Genomic DNA, 25591 nt, shown 5'->3' with positions numbered 1-25591 from the left:
ATCATCTGCATATTGATGAACACACAGCCTAAACCCCTTGATGATCTCTCCCAGCGGCTTCATATAGATGTTAAAAAGCATGGGGGGGGGGAGATGACGGAGCCCTGAGGCACCCCACAAGTGAGAGCCCAGGGGTCTGAACACTCACCCCCCCCCCCAGTTTCTGGACACTGCCCAGGAGGAAGGAGCGGAACCACTGAATAACAATGCCCCCAGCTCCCAACCCTTCTAGCCGGTCCAGAAGGATGTCGTGGTCAATGGTATCAAAGGCCACTGAGAGATCCAGAAGAACTAGGAAACAGCTTTCACCCTTGTCCCTAGCCTGCTGGAGACCAGTGCTACCAAGGCAGTTTCAGTCCCATGATGAGGCCTGAATACAAATTCGAAGGGATCTAAATGGTCCACATCCTCTAGGCAGGTTGAGTCTGGGCCCCGCCCCCTAGGCCAGGTGGAAAGGGCCTTGCAGGGAGTGGTCTTCAGCATTTGTTTACATCACTTTAATCTGTAGACTGCTTTGTGTAGATTGCTTGATCGTGTGACCCTAATTCTTTTTAAAATGACACGCAGCATTATACATTTGTCACCTTATTATTTATATAGATTAAATTTTAACAGGCGCTTACTTTAATACGATTCCATCTGTTCTTGTTTGATTTTTTAAAAAGGAAAGCTGAATATGTTGTCATTTAGAAACTAGTCACAAACCTTTTATCTACATTTCCAAGAAAGTTTGTTTGTGAGTATTATGCATTCCTATAAATGAAGAAATAGCTGTGTGTTTTCCTATACTGAATTGTGTTTTCATAACTGGAGAGCTTGAATATCAGCCAAAACTACTTTACCAGAAATACGCATGGAATGTTAAGTAAACCCATGAAATGTTGTGCTTTTGTTTTTTACAAAACAGTAAAAATGTGTGCAGTTTCTTTTTGTATTAATAATGAATGAAGGGCACTAGCCAAATTTTCAAATATTTTTATTTTTTCAACACAAACTTCGTTACTGTTTTCCATGTTTAGCTCTAATAAACGGATCTATGGCCAGGATTCAAAGAGCTACTTTGGGACATCTTCAGTGGGACATTTTGTTTTGAAAAGCAGGTCTTGCTATATCACTGCTATGCTGAAAATCCTTGTGGTTTTAAAAACAGTTTGTCCTGTGGCATAAGGAACCGGCATTTGAGAAGCATAATACAGTATAAAGTTCATTTGGATGTATAGAAGGCATTGCAAGGTGTTTTTTTTTTTAAAATATTCTTTCAAATTGCTTCTAACATAATTTAAATACTCTACCAACCCAGGAGCTAAATCAGGGGTGAAGAACAGCAATGGGTTGCCTTAGCTCCTGTCAACAGGCGGCTCATTTTCTTTTGCAGCCTGACTTGTGCTCAAAGTAAAAATGAAGTTCAAAGCAAAATGTTTCTTTGAAGGCATGGCTTGGGTTCCAGCTGCATCTCACCAGGATTTGAGGTCACTGTCGATCAGGTGATTGATGGTGATTTCAAACTACTTTGGGCAGGGATGAGCTATGAAATTCCATATACACACACAACACACACACAAAATATTGCACAAGTACTGATAGCATACTAACACACATTAAATAATTGAAGGTTGCACCAAAATTCAGATGAAAATGAGAACCGTCTTCCTTGTTTGCAAACTGAATGAAGATGTTAGATGATGGCTTAGTGAAACTAGTATTGTATTTAAGCACCTGCTTAATTTGTAGCTGATACATCTCTTTGTGTGGAAGTACATGCTGTACAGAACTATGGGCTTGGAAACCTCAGAAGCTTCTCTTAAAACTTCAGAAGTGTGAAAGTCTCTCAACGATAAAAACAACCTTAGTAATACTTTTAATTGGCAAAATATGCGTAGTTTTCAACTAAATAAATACATGAGCAGAATGACTTCACTTGCACAACAGGACTTTTTATTTCCTCTCCTTCCAAATTTGCCCCCCACTGTCCCCAAATATGCTTTGTATTTAGGGGGCATACAGGAGGAAGAGAGGGGGAAGAGTCCAAGTGAAGGTCATTCTGCTTGCACCACTTAACACAGGTGTACCCAATGTGGACCTTCCAGATCTCCATTCACACCTCCCTAACTATTGATAATGCTGATTTGGGCTAATATGAGTGTAGTCCAACACACCTCCCTGTTGGCTACCTTGGTCTACTATGCTAGTGCATGGAACAGGAGTTTTATTTCTCTCCTAATTGAGGTTGTTGGGATGAAGAAAACTTGGAGGATGCAGTGCAACAGGAGTGGAGTGATGTTTGACAGGACTGTGAACTCAGTTCTAGTACTGTACAGTGGTACCTCCAGTTGCGGATGGGATCTGTTCCGGAGCTCCGGTTGGATCCCAAGGTTTCTGCAGCCGGAGGTGCGTGTTCTGCGCATGCGCGTGGTGCAAGAGAGCGCTTCTGCGCAAGCGTGCGGCACAGTAGAGTGCTTCTGCGCATGCGTGTGGGGGTGAAACTCGGAAAATACTTCTAGGTTTGCCGCATGCGTATCCCAAAGGATACATAACAAGAGGTGCACATAAGTAGAGGTACCACTGTATTGAAAACAAATTTCGGAGTTCAGTGTGTGCTTAGAGGCACCCTGTTCCTTAATGCTGAGAACACTGTTTTATCCCTTTGACACTTGTTTCTGGTTAGTTTATCCTGGGGTTCTAGTAAAACGTAGAAGATCCTGCCAGTCTGCCCACCTCTGCTGAAGAGAATGGGGAAAGAGATGGTGATATATGTCAATTTAATACAACCGTGGATTAGATGATGAAGAATATTTTGCACAATTCTGGCTTCCTTTAAGTGTCATTCTTGTACATCCAAACTGTTTTGCAATGGAAATCATTCTTATTCTGGACTCCCTTTGTGCTAGGACACACTTCTCAAATTCTCATATGCCATTCAGACACGAAACTGGTTAGGGAACTTGTTGTGAAAGTGGTGATTAATTTGATATGAATAACTTTATCTGTCATTCTGAATTTCACTTGAATATCCTGCTACAACATAGGCGAGCTTACAAAAACTGGTATGCAGTATTATTCGAGTTGCTTTCTCCAGTTCTAAGGATTTCATTTAGGATTTCATTTGCAGATAGACAGTAGAGTTCTAATGCTATAGCTAGATGACTTTTAAACTTAAATTTTTAAACTATTTAGTACAATAGATCTACTTCAATTTCACCATCAAATAATGTGTTTCTGTGCTTCCTGTTCCTTTTTAAAATAATATACTTATGTAGACTTATTTAGCAATTGGACCAAAAAAACAACAAATAATAGTGTCTTGAAATAGTACCCAGATTTCAAAAAGCAAATAAAATGACATTTTTAGCTCTTTAAAGAATCATTATCCTTGGTGAATTCTCTTTGTACATGCTCCTTTTCTTTCACTGTTTTTGGAAACAGAGTTTTCTTAGCTTTCAGGCTGTATACACAGCAGGGCACACTACTGAGCTTTCTTTCCTGCTGTGTGTAGAACTTTTTAATGTGGGACAGAGACTGAAGACAAGAATCTCGGTCCCTTTTCATACTGAACTGAGTAGGGCCTACTCATGTAGCCATTTATATAACCAGAATCCAGTAAATTTTCCCGTGTGCTGGCAAGAGGGGAGGGAGATTGGGTAAGCCTGAGATGTATCTCTGCCTTGGCATGTGTACAAGCTACACATCAAAGATTTGTGTAAACTTGTCTGAATATTAAATGCAAATTAAAAAATAAATAGGCTTTGATTTTGCTTGAATGTTTAGGTTACATGCTTCAATATTTGATGATCTATTTTTGTTAAGATTCACATCAAGCTGTTCATTTACCTATGTCATGTAAGCTAAATGAGCACATAGTGGGTTTTGCAAAATACTAAAAGGCCTTGAGTCTGCAAAATTATTTCATATAGGTTTTGCTCTGCAGGTTGTACTCTGAAATTAGTTCATAAATATTTCAGAGGATTTATAGACGTATGGACAAAGTTCATGTATAGAAAACTGCAATGAAGATGAGCCATTATTAAGCAGAAGGATGTATTTAAGTTGAGAATCAATCGCAGAGCATCTACAGTTCTGGTCTGGAAAATATGTGTCTGCCCATGGAAATGCATTTATTTTGCTATTCCATGAATAAACCTTTCAAAAGGCAGGATTGTAAATTTGTAGCTTAAACATTCTTTAAGTATGCATAAATGTATATTTAAAATACACTCTTGGACCTGAAAAAGCTCTGTGGTGTCTATTTTTGATGGAGACAGAAAAATTAATGAAAATATTTTTAAATGTCTCATGTTTGTCACTATTTTTTTATTATCTATGATGCCAGTATTATTCCCAGCTATTTATAATGAATCCAACTATATATATTTTACACACATACATCAGAGAAATGGTAGTGCTCATAATATGGCAGGATCTCTATTCTTTGTTCTTCTTACACTGAAACAGCTTTTCACTACGCTAATTTTGAATTTCAAAACCAATTGCTTAATAATTGAATATATTATTAAGAAGAGCCTAGGCAAGTGTTTTATCTGTAGATTTATGTTAATGTTTTATTGAACAAAGAGCACTATTCCATATTGGAAGGTTTTCTTGCCCTCCCTTTGCTGTATTTTTCTTTAGTAGGACAGATTTGTTATTTCTGGTATTCAGGTAAAGAGACTTAATGTAAAAGAAAGTCCAATACAGCATTTATAAGTTGTGGAATGAAAGGTATGCTTGCTCTAGTTCCTTCAGGAAGAATAGCAGACTACTTTCCATGTATCAGACAGCTATATACATACTGTTTCCATTTCCAAATCAAAATATTTCTCCTTCAGTTGGTGCCTTGGCAGTGGTGAGGAACCTTTTTCAGCCTCATAGGCTGCATGCCAGTGGTGGGTGGGACCAGAAGTAAAAGTAGAGGAGCAATGAATGTGACTTTTACCTTTGCACAGAGGTTTCTATATATACACATCCACCTCCTCCCCACATACGTAACTCTTCTTCATCCAGGCAAGCAAGAGGCATCACAGTTGAATGGCTTATTCCAGCAAGGAAGAAACATTCAAAGGTGGGAGCAGGGCAGGCAGGTGAGGGTGTGCAGCCTGAGAAGAGTCCCCTAGGTTTGAGGTTCTCAGCGCCTATCTTAGAGAGTACTTGCACACTGGAAAAAGTACTTTTAGTGAAGTAGTTAACTAGCTGTGGCAGGCATTTTGATCCTGAGCTATGCTTTTTATTGCTAGGCATAATCACAGGCATTCACTACATCAGCAGAAGTCATAGCTTGCACAGATAAGACACTTTGTACTTCTGATGATGGCAGATGCTTGTAAGTCTCTCTGGATAAATGAATTGCTGCAAACTATGAGCAACCCAAAATTATTGACAACCGGAAGCTAGTGAATATCTATCTACAATAGCTGCATGGTTTGAGCCAGGGACCTTGTGATGTCAAACAACACTGGGTCTGGGACAGAACCCTGTGGCAGCCCACTTGTCTTTCCAGTATGACAAGGAACCATTGGTGAGCATTCTTTGGGTTTGATCAGTCAACCAGTTACAAATGCACCAAATAATAACACCATCTAGCCCACATTTTACCAGGTTCTACACAAGAATATCATGAGGGACTTCGTTGAAAGCCTTACTGAAGTTAAGATACATCACATCCACAGCATTCCCCTGATCCACTAAGAAATAAGATTAGTCTGGCATGACTTGTATTTGAGAAACCCGCATTAATAATCACAGCGTCCTTTTCTAATTGCTTACATACTGACTATTCAATTAATTGATTAGGTGTTTTGATATGAATAGCTTTCTCCAACTCTGTATTGTTATAGACATAAAGGCACTGCCTTTATACCTAACATTCCTAGCAGCATATGCTGCATACAGTATAGTTAAGAGAAGCTGGTAAAGTGGAACAGTGTGTGTGTGTATATGTGTGTATATATATATACACACACATATACATTGGTAAACTTCGCAAAAGGATTTTAATTCTGAAACTAAATGTTCTGTGTTTCTGGATTTTATAGCTGATATGACATAAAAACGTGTTGGTATAAGGGTGTTGCCAGTTAAAATACTCAGCTGTTACAACATTTCCAGACTGGCATCCAATTTTAGTACACCCAGAAAATAATTATGCAAATAGGAGTACTTGACCAGATTTTAGATGTGGTGTGCTCAGTGGATATTTTTTTGCATGCATTTGTCTTGGTATGGAAACTTATTATTGCTATCATTTGAAAGAGACTGACATAATGCTTGATGAAACTTTTGATGGAAAGTGCTATGCATAGTATTTAATTCATTTGCTGGCCTTTTGTACCTTTTGGTTAAGAAGAAATTAAATGTTTCTAAACCCGCTAATTTACCTTGTCAAACTGTCAATTTTAAGATTTCTGTATAATGAGTCACAAAATGATGACTATAGTAGAGGTTTATGTAGCTGTGCCATTCTTAACAAAATGTATTAAATCTGGAAAAAAATTGTATCCCTGAAATATATTTGTGTTTAGTTCCAGTTAGCGTAATTTTTTTCATATCTTCTCACAGTGATGAAACCTTTGCAAGGGCCATTTTAGGGTACAAATATTATTTCCCTATATTGTACCACCTCAATTGTTTGATAGCATTGCTAGCTTGAACAAGATGATGAGCTTTACAGCTAGCAGTTCCTAGAGACGTACACATTAAGCTAGGATGCCACCCATCAAATGGTTTACCAGATTCATTAGTTCAAATTGAAGTACAAATTGCAGTGTTCAAATATCCCCAGGTGCCAGGCACGTTTTGTGTCTGGCGCAGGTCCAATTGTGACCATGTGAAGATCTCTGGATGCCAGGTTGGAGACTGATATCTCCATCTGACTGGCCCCTCTCCAGCTTCCTTGAGCAGGTAAGTAGAAGAGCTTATTTATTGCATCTCGGACCCAGGGCCATGCCCTACTACGTGGCCAGGTTGCCTGGGAAGTTCGTGATTATCATTGGGGCACACCATCTAAATATTATATTGTCTTTACCTCTGAGCTATCCTTTCTCTGTCTTCCAAAACTTGTAGAAGACAGCTGAAGGCACCCCTGTATTAGGACGTTTTTGACGTTAGATGTTTTATTATGTTTTTATGTGTTGGAAGCCACCCAGAGTGGCCAGGGCAACCCAGCCAGATGGGTGGGGTGTTGTAGTAGTAGTAGTAGTAGTAGTAGTGTCATCCACCCCCCTTTTCTTCAAGGAGTACCTGGCTTACCCCACTCCTTAATTAATCCCTACAGTGATTCTGTATGGTAGGTTAAGAGGCTGTGGCTGGCCCAAGGTCACCAGGTGAGCTTCATGATTGAGTGGCAAGTTGAACCCGGATCTCCCAGGTCCCAGTCCGATGCCCTAACCACTATACCACATTAGCTTCTGCTATAGAGGAGCTATATAAATTAAGTAGGCAGTTTACATAGTTATTGGAAGGCGTTTTCTGTAGGTTGAGCACTACTTCTATGTGGGATATGCTATAGAGATTTAAGTTCTTTCATTTATCATTCTTCCGGCAATGTATAGCTCACAGAAAAATGCCAACAAGCAGCTGACGTCTAAGGACAAATTTTGTTTGTTGGTAATCACTATTGAAGAGAGTTCTTGGTACTGATCCTATTTAAAATACAAACATAGGAAGCTGATATACTGACTAAACATTTCTGAAGTTTGGAAACTACAAGGGAAATAATCAGAGGAAGCGGAAATGTCTATTTTAAACTTAATCATACTTTGATTGAGGGGGAGAGTAGAGCTGGCAGTGGGGGAACAGAATGGAACTGTGGCTAATATTGGATCCTATGAAAATAACTTCTATCTGTAGAAGTATTATGGTTAGTCATAAATTACCACTTATAATAATAGAATCATAAATTGTAAGGTTGGAAGGGATCACCAGGGTCAACTAGCCCAATTACCTGCAAAGCAGGAATCTTTTGCCCAACATGGGGCTCAGACCCACAATCTAGAGGTTAAGAGTCTCATGTTCTATCGACTGAGCTGTGTTGATGCTCCCTAGCTTAGGTTTTTCAGTGGATTTCATTTTCAGCAATGTTCTCTATGATAATGTAAATACATAATTGTGGTGGTATAATTCATTGAGGAATGTAGCTCCTAGTGGCTGACAACATTTTCATATATTTAAGAATAATAATGTAGAATGCTGGAAAAGTAAACCTTTTTTCCCTCATGAGGTGCCAGTAGAGAAAAGTAGATGACATTGGTATTACAATTTCTTTTTCTTCTTTAAAAAAAGCAACATTAAAGTTTTGAGCCCTTATAGTTGCAGATAATACCTGCTCCCCATTTCAGAAGCCAGAAGTGAGTCAACTAGGATTTCCAGAGGATGGGATTCTTGAGCCCACAGGTCAGCTTTGCAAATTACAAGATTTACTAGCCCACATTTTTTTAAAAAATGGACCCAGTGCTACTGCATATCATCTGCGGAACAATTATTAACTTGCATGAGATGATTAGGCTAGTGACTATTTTCAGGCTGACTGAGCAGCAGAAGCTGAATATTTTATTGATACAAAAAAATTGCAGACAGTCTTCTTTTTTATAGTTAATACAGGTTTTAGAATTCAACTTTTAATGGTGCAGAACTAAGATTACTTTTATATAACAGTTAAGATGTTTGCAAGTGTACATTTACTTTTCCCCCTTCATCCATAGCTAGTAAAACTTGAATCTTTAGAATCTAGAAAGAGATAACTGTAACTAGTGTTGCTCACTAGTCAAGCTGTTAAGATGTGTGCATTGTTATATTTAAAATAGTGGATGATTTATAGTCCTGTTGTTCATCAGAGATAGTTAACTTTATTTGTGGAATAACTGTGTGATGCTTGTTACCAAAACATTAGCGAATTCATACATTGTCTGCAATATTGTCAAAAAGTTCTTAATACTGAAGAAGTAGTTCTGTTCTGCACTACTTACATAAATTGGAATTCTAATAGAGATAGACATTGTTAGTTTTGTTTAATACTTGCCTACACAAGAATATTTACAACTGTGTTAAAAATGAAAGGAAAATAGGCTGTGTGTCAAGTGAAACATATGTTAATTTCATACAGCACATAAATAGCTGCTTTTCTTCAGCTGACAGGGTTCATGGTAGGCACATTCAGTAAAGCAGCTAGTTGGAGACCAACAAATGTGCAATAGTCCGATTCATGTATGTGCCTAGATATATATGTGAAGCCCCATTGTGGCTGTCAGAGGACTGCCCTCGCTGGAAGGCAAGGAGGTGCCAGGGCTTTATCAGTATTGCAACCCCCCCCCCTCCTCAGATGCTGAGCAATCCATCTTCATCCAGTGGGGGAAGCAGTGATCTCTCTAGTGGGGAGGGGGAGATGGGAGCAGGAAATGAGAGTCAGGGCTGTGACAGGGGAAGACAGCCCTCCACCGAGCAGAGGCTGGAAGTGAAGCAACCCTTCCGTCTCCCCTTTTGCGCAGGGGGGAAAGACGCAGAGGGGGTAGGCGGGGATTCCGCATCCCGCACCTTTTATGCTGGGCAAAGAACCGGAAGGGGTCATTCCCGGTCTCTGCCGAAGGATGAGCTGGACGTTCTTTCTTGAGCTGCACTGTAAATATCTGCACAATAAAGGAACTTAGTTTCAGAAGTCTTTGTGTCAGCCTGGTTACTCATGAGCAGCCACTAAACCCCTTACAGTGGCTTACACGGTGGGTGTTATAAGTTGATGGTGTTGATTGGGAACAGTGGAGATCCATCACAAGCCATTAACAATGAATGAGACAATAAGCCACAGGTGCTTCCATTATGTCTCTAGCATTTGTATGATCCTCCTTTGGAAGGAAGGTGGAATAATGTGTACAGGTGGAACAATGCATATTTATGTAGTAACAGCTGGCCGGATTCTTTGGAAAACAATATTGTGCCCATAACAGAGGCATAGCTTGACTCTGGCTTTCCCCTTAAGTCTGGAATGTATTGGAATGTTTTGCCGGACAGACTGTAGCTGCAAAGGTGAAGGAAGTTCTAATAGTGCCTCCAGCACTGAAATGTTACTTGGAAAAAAGCACAGTAAGCAGCTCTTCCTGTGAATAACTTTACTCCTTGTTTCCCTCTTCTGATAGTGTAGCTGCCAAGTTCACAAAAGAGAATATTTCAAAAATGTCAGACAAAGACTTATAAAATCAGAAGCCTAACATTTTGTCATTGTGATTTATGCATACTTTTATATGGACAGTAAATGTGCTGCAACCAGTAATTCATAATATAAAAATACAAATGCTATTGGGGAATTTGCTTATTCAATATTTGAGCTAGTATGTAACCTATGCTTAATAACAGAAAAGTTTTGCCTTTTAGTTCGTCCAGAAGCAAATGTAGTGTTAATAGTGATGCAACTTCAGTCTGACATTGTTTTTTTAAAGATAGGTGTATTCTTTTGTTCCATTTGCCTATTTGGTAGAATTTTATTAGTGAAGACATGTCAAAAACTGTTGCCTTTCTTGGCATTATCAAGAGATACTCTTGATAAACAGCCTGCATGCGCTTGTCACTCTGGAGCCTCTTAATTAAACACTTCTCAAAATACTTTTTAAAACTGATGTAGCAAATCTTTTGTCTGTCTGGGTATCTCTGTGTGCAACAGAGATCTGCAGGTTGCTTCATTAGCTCACAATAGCTTCTCTGCACAGGGCCAATTATTCCCTCTATGAGAGCGAGCATTTGTGGTGAGTCTGCTGACTTGGTAATTTAAAATAAGAGTTGAGTTGCTAGTCTTTGGTTAAAGGATTTTCCATGCAGATTCTGAAATATCCTTTAGGCTTTTCTTGCTGCTCAGCTGGAATGCTAAGCAGTGTGGTGAAGGCTGGCTGTGTCTGAATGCTATACGAAACCAGGGACAGAGAACTTGTGACTCTTCTGTTATTGCTGGGCTCTCAAGTTTCACTAGCCTCAGCCCTGTGGCCAGTAGACAGAGATGACTGGGACTGTAGCCAGCAACTTATGGAAGGTGACAGGTTTTCCATTCCTGTGCTAAACTATAGTTCAGCATGATCTGCATGAGCCTCACCTGACCTCACTGTCCTCTGTCCTCTGCGGAGGGTGGTTTGGGTGCTTTTGCTCCTGATTTTGCCTAACCACAGCTTATCACCCAAATTACCAAACTGTAGTTAACTTTAATTTTTTTAAAAATCAACTTGAAGTCATGGTTTTAAATTTAATATACAGTGAACGAAGAGCTGACTGGAGAAAGGAAAGAGAGTGGAAACAGGAAAGAGTCTTATCAGGTCAGTCAGTAAAGTATTGAGTAGGGTAGAGATGTGGTGCGTGACTTGCCAAATAATACAAGAGCAGAAATCTAGTCCATAGTGGAGACCCGGCAAAGCCATAAGAGACCTATTGGGTTTCTTTGAAGTCTGACTCTGAACCAAACAATACACAGGCACCCCACACATCTGGGGTAGAATTTGGCAGTATTCCTTGCAGCCGTGAGTACTGGTGAATCCCAGACACTCCCGAGTTAGTGGGAAAACATAATTGGGAAGTTGAAAACAAAATACTGTAAAATCAATCACCATAACACAGGAACTTTGAAACGCTGTAATTCTTTCTTGTGGACAGTAGGTTCAGGAAAGATTTCTCACTTAGAAAGAAAGAGCTGAAATCATTGTTTAGAGCAGGAACGATGAACCTGTGACCATCCAGCATGTGGCAGGTTGCTGGTTCCCCCATCCCTGATGTAGAGGAACAGAGACTTGTATCATGGCAAATAAACCAATATTCCTACCTTTGTTGTAATTGTCAGGGTGGAAGGAATGCTTGCTACGGTAATTCTCCCCAAGCCTTTGACGATATGTTGTTGTTCAGTCGTTCAGTCGTGTCCAACTCTTCGTGACCCCATGGACCAGAGCACGCCAGGCACGCCTATCTTTCACTGCCTCCCGCAGTTTGGCCAAACTCATGCTAGTCGCTTCGAGAACACTGTCCAACCATCTCATCCTTTGTCGTCCCCTTCTCCTTGTGCCCTTCATCTTTCCCAACATCAGGGTCTTTTCCAGGGAGTCTTCTCTTCTCATGAGGTGGCCAGAGTACTGGAGTACTTCAGGATCTGTCCTTCCAGTGAGCACTCAGGGCTCAGGATGGATAACTTTGATCTTTTTGCAGTCCATGGAACTCTCAAGAGTCTCCTCTAGCACCATAATTCAAAAGCATCAATTCTTCGGCGATCAGTCTTTATGGTCTAGGTTTGTCATTGCTTCTCCCAAGAAGCAGGAGTCTTTTAATTTCGTGACTGCTGTCACCATCTGCAGTGATCATGGAGCCCAATAAAGTAAAATCTCTCACTGCCTCCATTTCTTCCCTTTCTATTTGCCAGGAAGTGATGGGACCAGTGGCCATGATCTTAGTTTTTTTGATGTTGAGCTTCAGACCATATTTTGCGCTCTCCTCTTTCACCCTCATTAAAAGGTTCTTTAATTCCTCCTCACTTTGACAATATATGTGAGTCAATTTTAAATATGAAAATATGCAATTGGAAATGTTACTGCTGTTTTTACTAGAAAAGTAAAAAGTTTCTAGTGGTTTGATATGTCTTTTAGCTTGAAACTGTAAAACTTGCAAGCATTTTCTGCAAAAATGTATGATGTGAAAATGCCTGAACAATGTTGATAAATCATATCTGTCCATAGCCATTGTTACAAATGTGACTCTGCATGTGAAGGCTGAAGTTGATGTATGTTGTAGGTTTTGATGATGTGAAATTAGGGTATGCTGGTGGCGCTGTGGTCTAAACCACTTAGCCTAGGGCTTGCCGATCAGAAGGTCGGCGTTGCTAGGTCCCAGCTCCTGCCAACCTAGCAGTTCGAAAGCACGTAAAAGTGCAAGTAGATAAATAGGTACTGCTCTGGCATGAAGGTAAACAGCGTTTCCGTGTGCTGTTCTGGTTTGCCAGAAGTGGCTTAGTCATGCTGGCCACATGACCCGGAAGCTGTCCGCGGACGAACTCTGCCTCCCTCGACCTATAGAGCGAGATGAGCGCGCAACCCCAGAGTCGTCCGCCACTGGACCTAATGGTCAGGGGTACCTTTACCTTTACAAATGACTGCATTTGTTATAAAAAATCTTTAATATCAGTAAATGTTTCACTTCTAAATTTTAAAGGAAAACAAACTCACTTTCTTGTGCATTGATATTTCTAAAACAAAAACAAAAAACAAACCATATACTAGGCTCAATTTGTAATAGCAATGAATTTCAGTACAGTCCTTTTTGTTAGAGGAAAAACTTGTAGGGCTACATACCACAATAATTAAACTGTTAAGCTTAGAATGCAAAAAGAAAATCTTGCCTCTCTTGTTCTACAAGATATCTTCCAATACCCACCTCTTGAAATAGTACGTGCTTCATCCAACCAGTACTAGCTTCAATGTTCAAAATCTTGGTGCAGGAATGGGGAACCTGAGGCTTTCCTGATGTTGCTGGACAACAACTCCCATTATTCTCATCTATTGGCCAAGTTGGTTGTGACTGATGAAAGCTGGATTCCAACATTAACAGGAGATGCACAGGTTCCCCATCCTTGCTCGCTAAAGCTTTATCCAAATTATCTGTAACTTCTATAGGCAACTGTAATGTCACTTAGCTGAATGCTTCACTTTGAACCCATTTCCATTTTTCATGCTATTTATAGGATTACAAAGCCATTGACATTTGCTGACTGTGTTGGCGATGAACTGCCTTTAGGATGGGAAACTGTTTACGATCAACAGATTGGTGTTTATTACATGGACCATATCAATCGTAAGTAAAAGGATTTTTTAAATAAAACCCTTGGAACTAACGCGGTTAATTTTTTTAATGCACCCATAAGCCTAAATGAATGCACATAAGTAATTTCTATAGAAATGTATTTAGGAGCACTGTATTGGGTAAGGCTAAAACAGGGGTCGCCAAACTTACCCGGCTTCAGGCCGGTTCCTCCAGCGCCAATCGCGTGGTGGGCCAGAGGGCGGAGGAGCGCGTGCACACTATTTCCGGCGCACTTTTGGGTCGTGGAGCACCGGAAATAGCTTGTGCGCAAGACCATTTCTGGTGCACTTTCGGGTCTGCGGAGGCCGTGCGCATGTGCACAAGCTATTTCCGGTGCTCCGCTGACCTGAAAGTGCGCCGGAAATGACGCTTGTGCACAAGCTATTTCCGGCACTCCGCCAACCCGAAAGTGGGCGGCGCCGCGGGCCTTAGTTTGGGGAAGCCTGGGCTAAAACATAATGAAACAGTTCTGACAATGTGAAATATGTTAATGGCTCCCATGAGCTCAGGTTATCTTTGTGTAATTTGATGTAAAGTTTCTGAGATATAAGGTAGAGCTGCATTTGACGGAGGTGTGACAGTGAAATAAGATTGATAACCTTTATAAACACAACTGCTTGGATCTCCTTTCATGGCTCAGTATAACTTCATTTCTTTTGCAGTTATTTGAAAACGAGTGGATGCTTCTGACCTCTTGCAAACTTGCTAGAGAAGGTGCAAGGAAGAGGCTCGTGCACATAATGCTAAACGGTGGTTTTTGTTGTTGCATCCAAATCAAGCAGTTGAAGGCTAGACTACATATTTTAGAAATACCAGTCTTGAAATTAGAAGTCATTATAGATGTGGAGGCCTGCCAGTTTTGTAGGTTGTAAATTGGTGTGTTAGTATGATGATTATGTATTTTGCCACTTTACAAATGTGAAGACTTTTTTTTCTCATCAGAACTCACACAGATTGAGGACCCAAGAGAGCAGTGGAGAAGAGAGCAGGAGCGCATGTTGAAGGAATATTTAATTGTTGCCCAGGAAGCACTTAATGCCAAAAAAGAAATCTACCAAATTAAGCAGCAGCGTTTTGAGCTAGCACAAGAAGAGTATCAGCAGCTGCATAAAATGTGTGAGGATGACAGTCGCTCTTATGCCAGCTGTAAGTTTACCTTTGATCTCCAAATGGTTCATATTTGAATGCTGGGTTTCCATGTATTTCTTCCTAGCTGGATTAAGAACTTCATGTGCAAATGCTCCCTGAACTGTAGCAGTTCCGCCTCCTTGATACAACGACTGGGGCTGTGGAGCCATTTTTAAAAAGGTTGAAATCTCACTGATGAGCCTTCTTTTTTCACAAAAGAGCTGTTAGCAGGGATTTTCAGTTTTTAAAGAGTTATGCATGTGCAGTGGATCGGAGCCCAGACTCTGATTCTGTTGCTTTGCTTTCGAGGAACGCAACATAAGGTCTATGCATTATGTGAAGAAATTCTGAAATCCGTAAAGTTGATGTTAGACCTTTTGTAAATCCTGAAAATTCAGGTTTTTTTTAATGGGCCTGCACTTTTTAAAACTTAGAAGGTATCAACTGCTGTTCATTTTAATACGTTTTGAGTGATACTTTAAATGTTTTGTGGTTTGTATTTGTATTATTTTATGTTCTTAACCAGGGGTCAGCAAACTTTTTCAGCCGAGGGGCGATCCACTGTCCCTCAGACCTTGTGGGGAGGCTGGACTATATTTTGAAAAATAATAATGAACAAATTCCTATGCCCCACAAATAACCCAGAGATGCATTTTAAATAAAAGGACACGTTCTACCCATGTAAAAACACAGATTCCCAGACCATCTGCGGGCTGGATTTAGAAGGCAACTGGGCTGGATTCAGCCCCTGGGCCTTAGGTTGCCTAACATGGGTAAAAAGTTTGCTGACCCCTGTATTAACCATCTAGGTTTCTCTTTGCAGGGAAGGGCAGCATCTAAAAGTGAAAATACAATAAAAAATTATAACAGAAAACTACCAGTAATAGTTTTGTTTCCATGCAGAATCTTCAAAAATTAAGGGCCTAACTTGATTCTGTGTACAGATATGTGGAACAATATCTTGCAGGTTTTTTTGTTTTTTGGCCCATATGGCCAACAATGCTTACCATCCTCCCAAATTAGCTGGCCGGCCTCTAAATGTCCTCCTGTACGCAGATGATGCCGCACTTTTGGCTAGATCCCCGATTGGGTTGAGGAGAATGTTAGTAGCACTTCATGAATACTGTGTACAACATGAGCTGCAACTAAATTATGCTAAGACTAAGGTTATGGTTTGCTCTGCTCGACCAAAATTGCTCTCGTGGTCGATGAATGGTGTTACACTGGAACAGGTTAACAGCTTTAAATATTTGGGCCAAGTGATCCGATCAAATAGGTCCTTTGTAGCTCATAAAGAGTATATATTTGCTAATGCCTCTAAAGCAGCCATGATGATCAGATCTTTATATGCTAAGAACCAGGCCCAATCTGTGAAAGTTGCCTTGAGGCTCTTTCAAATGAAAGTTCTCCCTCTTATGTTGGCGGGCATATCTTTGGGAACACGCAGGGACTTTCTTAGATTGGAAGCTGTCCAAACTCGATTTCTCAGAGCTATTCTCAGGATTCCCCCGTCTGTAGCGGGTGCAGTCATGAGATTAGAAGTGGGTTGGCAAGCCTTTCGATATGTGGCCCTAAAGACCAAGCTTTGGTTATGGCTTAAACTTTGTTTCAACCCGGTAGGCATGGCACCCCTGATACTAAGGGATGATTTCCAATCTATGTGGGGAAAAGAGATTTTAAACGAAGTGCAGACTTGCGGACTGTCACAGCTCTTTCTGGAGTCCATGACATTCTCTCATGCCAAAGCTGTGATCTCTCAAAGACTGAGGGACATTGCAAGACAAGAGGACTGCTTGTGTGAAACCAGGGATGTTTTTGGGGAAGCAGATCTTCCGGAATTCACCAGCCCCTTACCTGGTGGAAATCCAATATGTAGAATATCACAGACTCCTCACAGCAGCAAGATTAAACGTCCTGGAAACAGAGGTCCTGTTGGGAAGATATAAGGGAGTCCCATATGCTCTGAGGGTCTGTCCCTGTGCCTTGGGAAAGGTTGAATCAACCGAACACATTCTCCTGACCTGCCCATTTTATGTTGCCCTTAGACAGAAACTGATAGCTCCACTCTTAGGCCACCTTAGCCTGGTAGATGGAAAATGTCAGGTTTCGTTTTTGCTGAATAATTTTACTGGCACCACAACTTTTGAGGTGGCCAAATTTCTTTTTTTGGCCCTTAAACAGCGTAAGGTCAAAATCAATGGTATCGATATGGGTTTTTATGTATAATTTACTTTTACTGTATGTTTTAGTGTAAACCCCTCTGAGTTGTCTCAGGTTTTAAAATTTGTATGGGTGATTGTGTTCTGACTGACGGTCGAATATTGTTATTTTTTGTTTTTTAAAAAAGAAAAACTGCTTCAGAAGGCTACTGTTGGGAACATTTGCTTTTATTAGTATTTTTATTAGTATTATTAAATAATTCATTGATTTATTATTTTTTGAAAGCTGTCTTAGTCAAGCCAGTTTTACACTTTGCAGGCTAAGTTGAAGTTTCTGAGCTTTATTAAGAAACCATCTTACATGTGGAAAATTTGAGAAACATGATATAATGCTGTTATTTATTCATCCTGTCTGTGGAATTCAGAATATGATGGCGCTATTTAAATTATAAATGGTTTGGATCAAAACCAGTCAAGCCATGTTAGGTTCCATGAAATAATGTGAAAGGTTAGCAATACCTAACTTAACTATCAATGATTCAATAGGCACTAAGTGCAACTCACTTGCTCCAGTTCCACTCCAGTGATGAATTTGCATCATGCAACTTTGTGTGGCATGAAAAGCTTGATTTGTATATTGCTGAGGCAGGGAATATATGCACAACGAATTGTTTCTATCTTCAGTGTGGCTTTCTGTTTTTATTTGGTTTAATACCAACCCTCCAAATATGGCATTGCAACTTTTTCTCTAAACTATAGGGATTTTAAATAGCAGGTAGTGCTCTGTTGGGTGAGTGCAGTTGTTAAGCTAAAAACTAACTAGTATGTTTTGATCTCTCACCTGTGTGTCTGTAAATTAGGGCATCAGAGTATTTAATGAAGAGAAAATTTATATTACAAGTTAAAACTTCGACTGTGCTGGCAAACAGCATTTTATCCAGAATGTAAAAGGTCAGGAATTCAAGTTTCACCACTAGGGCTGTGATTCAGAAGGTCCTTTTGTATGTGTGATGGCGGTACAGGGTATGAGTATTCTGCCTGGTGAAAATTAAAAGAGAAAATCCTACAAATTTAAAGCAGCTCAGTGATCAGTTTTATTTTCATTTTAAATTAATACTCGGCACACAGCTTTTGAAAAATCTAACAGAACTTCTATAATTCTTTAACAAAGGTTTAAAACTTTGTGCAGTACACATCTCTTGTGAGAGGTACATGGCACCAAACATGTCAGAAATAGAATCAGGAAAAACAATTTAGTTGTAATTGATGCTTTACAGGATGAGTCATTCTGTTTTTATAAAAAAATTCCATAGTTTTCAGAACTCAAAGTAGTTTCAAAAAGCTTGATTTTCTTTAGCTATTGAAGCTTACAAATACATATTTTAATGTTTGTTTGGCATAAATATTAGAGAACCAAGGCCTTTATTTTTCTTCATTAATTTGATTCTTGAGCCCAGAAAAATACATTGCTTGTAACAGAAAGGTTTAAACAGAAACGGCTTCCTTGCTTTTTCTTAAAATATTTGTATTTCAAATGTGTAAAATGCTAATTTACTTCTCACGTCTGGAAATGCTAATAGAAAAGGTGATTTTCCTTGATTGAATGTTATTTTAATAAGCTGTTTAACATACATGCTTTTTTCAGAACCATGTACCATTGAATACAATATAGGCTTGCATTAATTTTATTTCTAAAGATTAAATTCTACCATTTGCACTGGAATACAGTAGGTGTGAAAAGCTTTTTGTGAAAAGTGGCACATTTTACCAATATACCAAATGGCATTGGATAGAATCTTAAAAGCATTTAAAATACTTTCCTCGTTCATACATACTATAACAACTATATTGTTTGTTCTGTTAGGTGGGACAGTGACGGTCCTTCCTGTTCTTAGTTGTATCTCATAGGGGAGATACATATTAATCAGTCTAAATCTTTAAATTTATAATTTGTGCTATGAAAACAAATGGCATATACCTGCCTTAGTGTTTGATTTTGCAGGAACAGAAGTATTACAGTTCATCCAGCAACGAAGGTTTCTCATAATGCGTATAATCCAATTAATGTGTGCAGATACCAATGAGATAAAATAGTTTCCTTAGCCCATTTCTTCAATTGGTATGTGTAACTATGCTCCCTAGTTTGTTTGGGTGAGCATAGGTTTAGTGTTAATTCAGGAGCAGTTACATATAGCTATTTAGAAGACGGATTTCAATACAAAGTGACTCCTCCCCTTAATATTCATTACTACTACTACTACTACTACTACTACCACTATTTGCATTCCCTACTTGTCCTATGCTATAAGGTGCCAGGGTGGGTCACAACAATGTAAAAGTACAGTATCAAAATCAATTAAAACCTTTTGCAATAAAAGAACATGGTGTGTCCTAAAAATATATTCCAACACACGTCAAATGCATTCATATGATAAAATTACAAGTACTGAGTCCCCTAAACTCAGAATGTTGGATCCAGCAACATACAAGCAACATTCCACACCCCCCCCCCATTCCAAAATGGCTCCAATGGATTTCCTAACCTTTTGGAATAGATTTTGAGAGGATGTTGCAGGGGACAGGGAGGGGTAGGTTCCATTGTTCAAGTAGAATTCTTTGTGAGTAGAATCCATAAGTTCTATCTAATAGTGCTGAACCATTCATCAGAAACTAATTCAATTTATACCACTCAGTATAACAAAAATCTCTTAACACAGCTTACATAAAAACAACCAGTCCATGTGAAATTTACTATATAGCACAAATAAAGCTGAGCCATTTACAAAACAGAATTGAAAAGCTAGTCATATGCTGTACTTTATGAAGTTTTTCCAGAGCACTCAATGTGGATTTTTTTTTTTAAAGTGACACAGTACTCCTCATGAATCCCTATGGCGGGTTGTGGCAAATGATCACATTCTGTGGTGAATTCTGCTCATTATAAAAGTGCATACATAAAAACTACTATATATTACCAAAATACAAATTTAATGCAAGCAGAATGTAATTTACTGTCAGACTATCATAGAATTGTAGAGGGAGACTCTGAGGATCAACTAGTACCTTAGACACAGTATTAAAATACGATGAAAAAATATGTACATATGCATAACAATGTACAAGACATAATTCATTTTGTTTAATCTGTATTACCAGAGGAAGAATATGAATCAAAAGGGGATATTACCATATGCCCATGGTATGTTTTGTGTTGGCAGTCAACGTCCATTATTTAATGCCATGTATATCACATTTATACATTTATATACATTGTATATGTCCTGTATTTACTGTATATACGTTGTTTTAGGTTAGTACTTTTGTATCCAGCAGACAATAATTGAATGCTAGGGACATGGATGAAAAAAGTAAAAAAAATTCTTTTGTGGTAATAGTTCTTAAACAGATTATTTTGGGGCGGGTAAAATGTATTTGAAAGCGTTGATCTTGAAAGCAAAGCAAAACAAAACTTGTTAAAGGGAATTTTGTTAAATGGTTAATGGTAATTTACTAGGTTTCATTAAATGCAGTTTATAAGAAATCTGTTGCCTCTAAACTGTGTTTTGCATAACTCAAAATAAATACAGGTCGTTCCCCCTCCCCCCCACATATAAGTTACAAAATTATGTGTTTTAAACTCTCCACTGCTTTGTAGAATAGACTATAAGACTGCTTGTCCTGATTAATGGTATGCATTGGTGTTAGTTGAACTGATTGATGTCTTCAGGTAGACAACTTGTTTCCACTTTAGCTGCAGAGGAGTAAGTGGAACAAATGAAGCATAAGATCTGGCTGTTAAACATTTAGTTAGCCTAGCATTTACAATGCACTTAATGAACTGCTTCTAGTGTTTTGAAAATTAAGACATTTTCTGTTTGTTCAGCATTCTCTGGATTTTCAACCAATACCAAATACGACCCATGTCAGATTAAAGCAGAAATAGCAAGTAGGCGTGACAGAGTGAGTAACCCTTTTCTAATACTTCATGCTGAAAATAATCAGTGTCACCTCTTCTTCTTCTTCTTCACTCTATAAGCTTTCTTTGTGTTTTTGCATTTCAGCTTTGCCTTAGTAAAGTAATTCTAGTGGAAAACCTGACTCCAGCACCATGCAACTACCCAAAATCTTTAGTGCTTTTAAGGGTTATATGCTCTCTTTAAAAAAAAATCAGAATCATCACACCACAAATTATATCTAAATTTTGAAAATCATGTTTATTGATACATAGGTTAGTTAGCTGCCTCTGTGAGTTACTTAATTGCAGCGCACGTATATTAAAGTCGGATACCTTCATTGGTAGGGTAGGGAGTGGCAATGGCTCAGTGCAAAAGTGTATGCTTTTGTGCAGAAGGAAATAGCTAGTTAGGTCTGAAACACTGGAGAGCTGCTGCCTGTCAGCAGTAGAATTGCTGAATTGAGCAATGGTCTGATTTGGTATGAGGCAGCTTTGCATGCTCCTTATTGAGTTGTAATACCCTAGGGCAGTGATGGCCAAACTTGGCCCTCCAGCTGTTTTGGGACCACAATTCCCACCATCCCTGACCACTGGTCCTGTTAGCTAGGGATGATGGGAGTTGTAGTCCCAAAACAGCTGGAGGCCAAGTTTGGCCATCACTGCCCTAGGGGCATTGGGATGGAGCAAAATGGAAGATGTTCTGGCTGCCATTAACAATATGATATGCTCACATATTGGGCTGAGTTGAATTGAGTAATGGAGGTAGTATATTGTGTCTGAGCTTATACTTCAGGCTGCATGTAACTCTTTACAGTAAGCAATAAAATATAGATGGAAACTGACATGATATAGCATAGCTATTCTACAGCAATGTTAAGCACTACAAACATGTTCCTAAATTGCAAGTTATTTTCATTCACCTATATTGAGAGAATGGTTATCAACTTTCCAAACATTCTAGATAATGAAATATATCTTTTTAAAGGGTGGATCCATTTGAGTTAGTTATTTTTTATGTGACCAGTCCTAAAAACAAAACTTTAATCAGGGGTATTTATTCTGTGTGTATACATAGTATACATAGAAAAAGCTAACTTTTTAAGAAGTCTTCCTGAGTTTAGTTGGTATTTTCCTAAGTTCTTTACTATTTATAGTGGTAAATTATAGCAAAATAAACACATAGTTATACTAGACATAGAATTTTTTTAGCACAGTGTAATAGACCATAACTTCTCAAGTTATCTTGCCAATTCTGTTAAATTGGTTATACCGAAAAAATAGTGACTTGCCCTGGCCCTCCCCATTTGCTCCATACTTGACAAGTTGTTTAAATGTTATTTGCTTTCCTGCTTTGACCAAACATGGTATCACTGCAGCTTAGTAGCTAGCTAGGACTGCACTGGATTTAGCCATAACCTGAACCCTAAACCAAATTAGGCTGATTCAGAGGGCTCAAGGCTTGACCTGAGTTGGGTCAAGACAGCCCTGGGTTGGGCTGCTTGGAGGGGTTGTGACATCTGGTGCTGCAGCCCCCATCACGAATGCATTTTCAAAGCAGCACCCTGCAGGATTGAATTCTCCATTCACTCAGCTCATTTAATTGTCCTGGCTGCAAGTGCCTTTCCTGCAGGATTGAATCTTCCTACTCTGCGATCGAGGAGAGTGGGGAGAAGATGCAGCTTTTCCTACTCTCTCTCCCCCTTCTGAATATATATTATAACTAGGGATTAGAAAACCCTAATTAAACAGTACAAATGTCACAAATAAAGTTAAAATTTGACTTGAGAGCCACAGGAACAGAGGGCATGAAGCCATTATATTTCCTGCGTAACTTGGATGCGCTGTTTCAATTCAATTCCTGCCTTAATAAGGTGGCAATCCTAACCCAACACTTACCTAGGAGTAAGCGTCATTGTATTCAGTAGGACTTACTGCTGTGTGGACCTGGTTAGGATTGCGCTGTAAGCTAGGATGTGCATGAGCTGTGTTCACTTGCTTTTCTCTTACCTTTGTGAAAGTGAAGAAGGAAACTAGGAAACTACAGTTAGCCATTACTTCTGGACCAGAAGTTCTGATTAATGGTATCCCAATAAACTAGGATTTAGAAACCCACTTTAACCAGTGAAATGGAGAAAGTACCACCAAGTGAACAACTGCAGCAGTAGTAGTATGTTTCTAGTGCATACTATTCTCTTAACTTTTTTTTTTTTTTTTGGTCTCCAGCTTTCTAGGTTGAAGCGGGAATTGACGCAGATGAAGCAAGAACTACAGTACAAAGAGAGAGGCGTAGAGACACTACAAGAGTGAGTTCAAATGAAGCAGGATGAGGTGTTTTGGCCTAATTCTTGCTGGTGTAGATAGTAAAGTTATGAATGTTGTTCATAATAGTACCTTGCTGCTGTTTGTGCTTACCAGCAATTCTCCAAATAATTGTAACATTTCCTGTGAGAATGTTACAATGAACACACAGCGTTTAATTTGGGAAACAGCTCCTCCTGAATTGTTCCCTGTAGGAACCTTCCCTTTACTTTACACTTGTACTCTCTGTTCTTTGGCCATTGCTGTAGAAGGCCAGTCCCCCCTCCCCACCTAGAGCATTAAAATTGATTTCAGTTTGTATGTTACCAGAAATGGGTAACTTTTCTGCTACTTGTTTGTATAACAGGATTGATCGTAAGATGTCAAATGCCCATATGAATTACAAATTGGATGAAGCCCAAGCAATAATGAATGAGCTTCGAAGCATCAGGAAGGCTATTTGTATGGGTGAGAGAGAGAGGCAAGACTTGATGCAGGTAAGAAGCTGTCAGTTACTTAATAATGACATTTGTTGTCTTATACAAGACTGGGAATTTATACCAAGTCAGAACACTACTTCGTGCATACATAGTCGGTCAGTAACATATTTTGTGGAAATGTGTGTCTCATTTTTACCATTTAAGGATTTACCCGTGTTTTGAAATATGAAATGCTCATAGTTTGTTCCATTACCTTTTAATGTATTGTAAGATTAATCACATCAGTGTTTCTTCTTCAACTGACTCCTGTTCTTCAGTGATTGTATTGTATATGGAAGTTAAATGGGTGTGTATGTGTGTGTGTGTGTGCATTTCAATAATTTGAAGCACAAACCAACATTGAGATCACACATGCTCCTCACAGCCAGACAAGGTCCAGTTATCATGAAGCAAAAAACATCCAGGAGGAAAGGTGCCCAGACTTTTAGTAGAATCCCCAAATGCACCATTGGCTTTTCTCAGCCCTATGTTTTGCAACAATCGCACCTAGTATCACTTGACACAATGGGAAGTCATTTATTTATGTATCTATTTTCCGTTAAAACGCTCAAGGTTGCCTTCAAAGACAATTTAAATGGTCAGGGATGGGGTTATTTCCAGAAGAAGGAAATACTTACCTTAACATGCCCTTTTTAGGTGATGGTCTTGAATTAGATGAGCATGACTCAGTTTTGTGTAGGTGTTGGAAAACTTAGCTGATGTAAAATTTGTTGACAGTTGGTCCGTATATAGGTAAAAGGACAGGAAGAGTTAGTCAGGCCTAAATAGGCTATGGTGACTAAAATGATGTTATTGGTGTGAAAAAATATCATTTTCATAAGGAAACTTTAAAGAAGAATTCAAATTGCTTGAGAATTTGTTTTTGTGGTCTGCTCAGGAATCGAGTCCTCTATATACTCAAATTGTTAGCGTATGAGATTTTATTTTGGAAATATTATATTGTTATAGTAAAAAAAAAGAGGAATATCTAGAGAGTTGCAATAAATGGATGTAGCTAAACTGAACTGTAAGTGATACTTTGCTAAATGTTGGATTTATATTGTGTTGGGAGCCTTTCACTAGCAGCTTAGACTGGTTTTCCAGTGAAATCATCTTAGGGATAACTGACAGAATTGTTTAATGAGTAATCCCTTCTGTTTGCTTGACGTGACAAGGTATCAGAACATAATAGGAGGGGGAAAATACTTAGTCAAATAACTCCCCACTAAAAGTGAAAACTTAATTTACAGTATGAAAACATCTTCCCAATTGTCAGACCATTTGAGGGAGGCTGAAATGCTTTTCCTAGGAGATACTGAAAGAAAATGTTGGCTTTTCCAACAAATAGTTCTACTAAGGTATCTGTTGAACACTACCGCCTGCCATTCTGATCTGCCCTCCTGGATGGCAGCTGCTTCAAGCTAAGATCTGAGTTATGTAAAGTAACACAGATATTTATAGATATTTCCAGCATAAAAAACTGTTCCTTATATATTACTCAACAGAATTAAAGCTCCTCATGTACACACAGTCTTGAGGACTACTTAATACTAGCTATTTTTTAAGTCTGTCTAGACTACATGCATTTTACAATGTTTTCCTGTTGCTATATGCATCACGTTAAACTTTTATTTTTGTATCGATAAGCTCATTTTAAAAAGCTTTCTATGCAAGTCATGATTCCATTCTATATGATGATCTTTCCTGTCATAAACTAGTAACAGAAATCCGGGGGCTATTAGTGACTTGTTTTAAAAAGGATGATTAAACTACAA

At 39.0% G+C, this 25591-nt stretch overlaps 1 protein-coding gene across 4 annotated transcripts in view; it reads left to right on the top strand.

The window, feature by feature from the left end:
* WWC3 (WWC family member 3) overlaps positions 1–25591 on the top strand; it is a 57362-nt gene that overhangs the window by 4419 nt on the left and 27352 nt on the right. For 2 of the 4 annotated variants that reach the window (XM_033147427.1, XM_033147426.1), the window contains exons 2-6: positions 13679–13788; positions 14740–14943; positions 20968–21044; positions 23263–23342; positions 23705–23834. In XM_033147427.1, the coding sequence (XP_033003318.1) occupies positions 13773–13788; positions 14740–14943; positions 20968–21044; positions 23263–23342; positions 23705–23834 (507 nt within the window). In that variant the 5' untranslated portion in view covers positions 13679–13772. Of the gene's footprint in view, positions 1–13678; positions 13789–14739; positions 14944–20220; positions 20284–20967; positions 21045–23262; positions 23343–23704; positions 23835–25591 lie in introns of those variants that run through there. The other 2 variants (XM_033147428.1, XM_033147429.1) reach the window with 2 other exon arrangements.

The sequence above is a fragment of the Lacerta agilis genome, chromosome 4 (genome assembly GCF_009819535.1).
Source record: "Lacerta agilis isolate rLacAgi1 chromosome 4, rLacAgi1.pri, whole genome shotgun sequence".
NCBI lineage: Eukaryota > Metazoa > Chordata > Lepidosauria > Squamata > Lacertidae > Lacerta > Lacerta agilis.
Note: the sequence above shows the minus strand (reverse complement) of the source record. Positions and strands in the feature narration are given on the sequence as shown.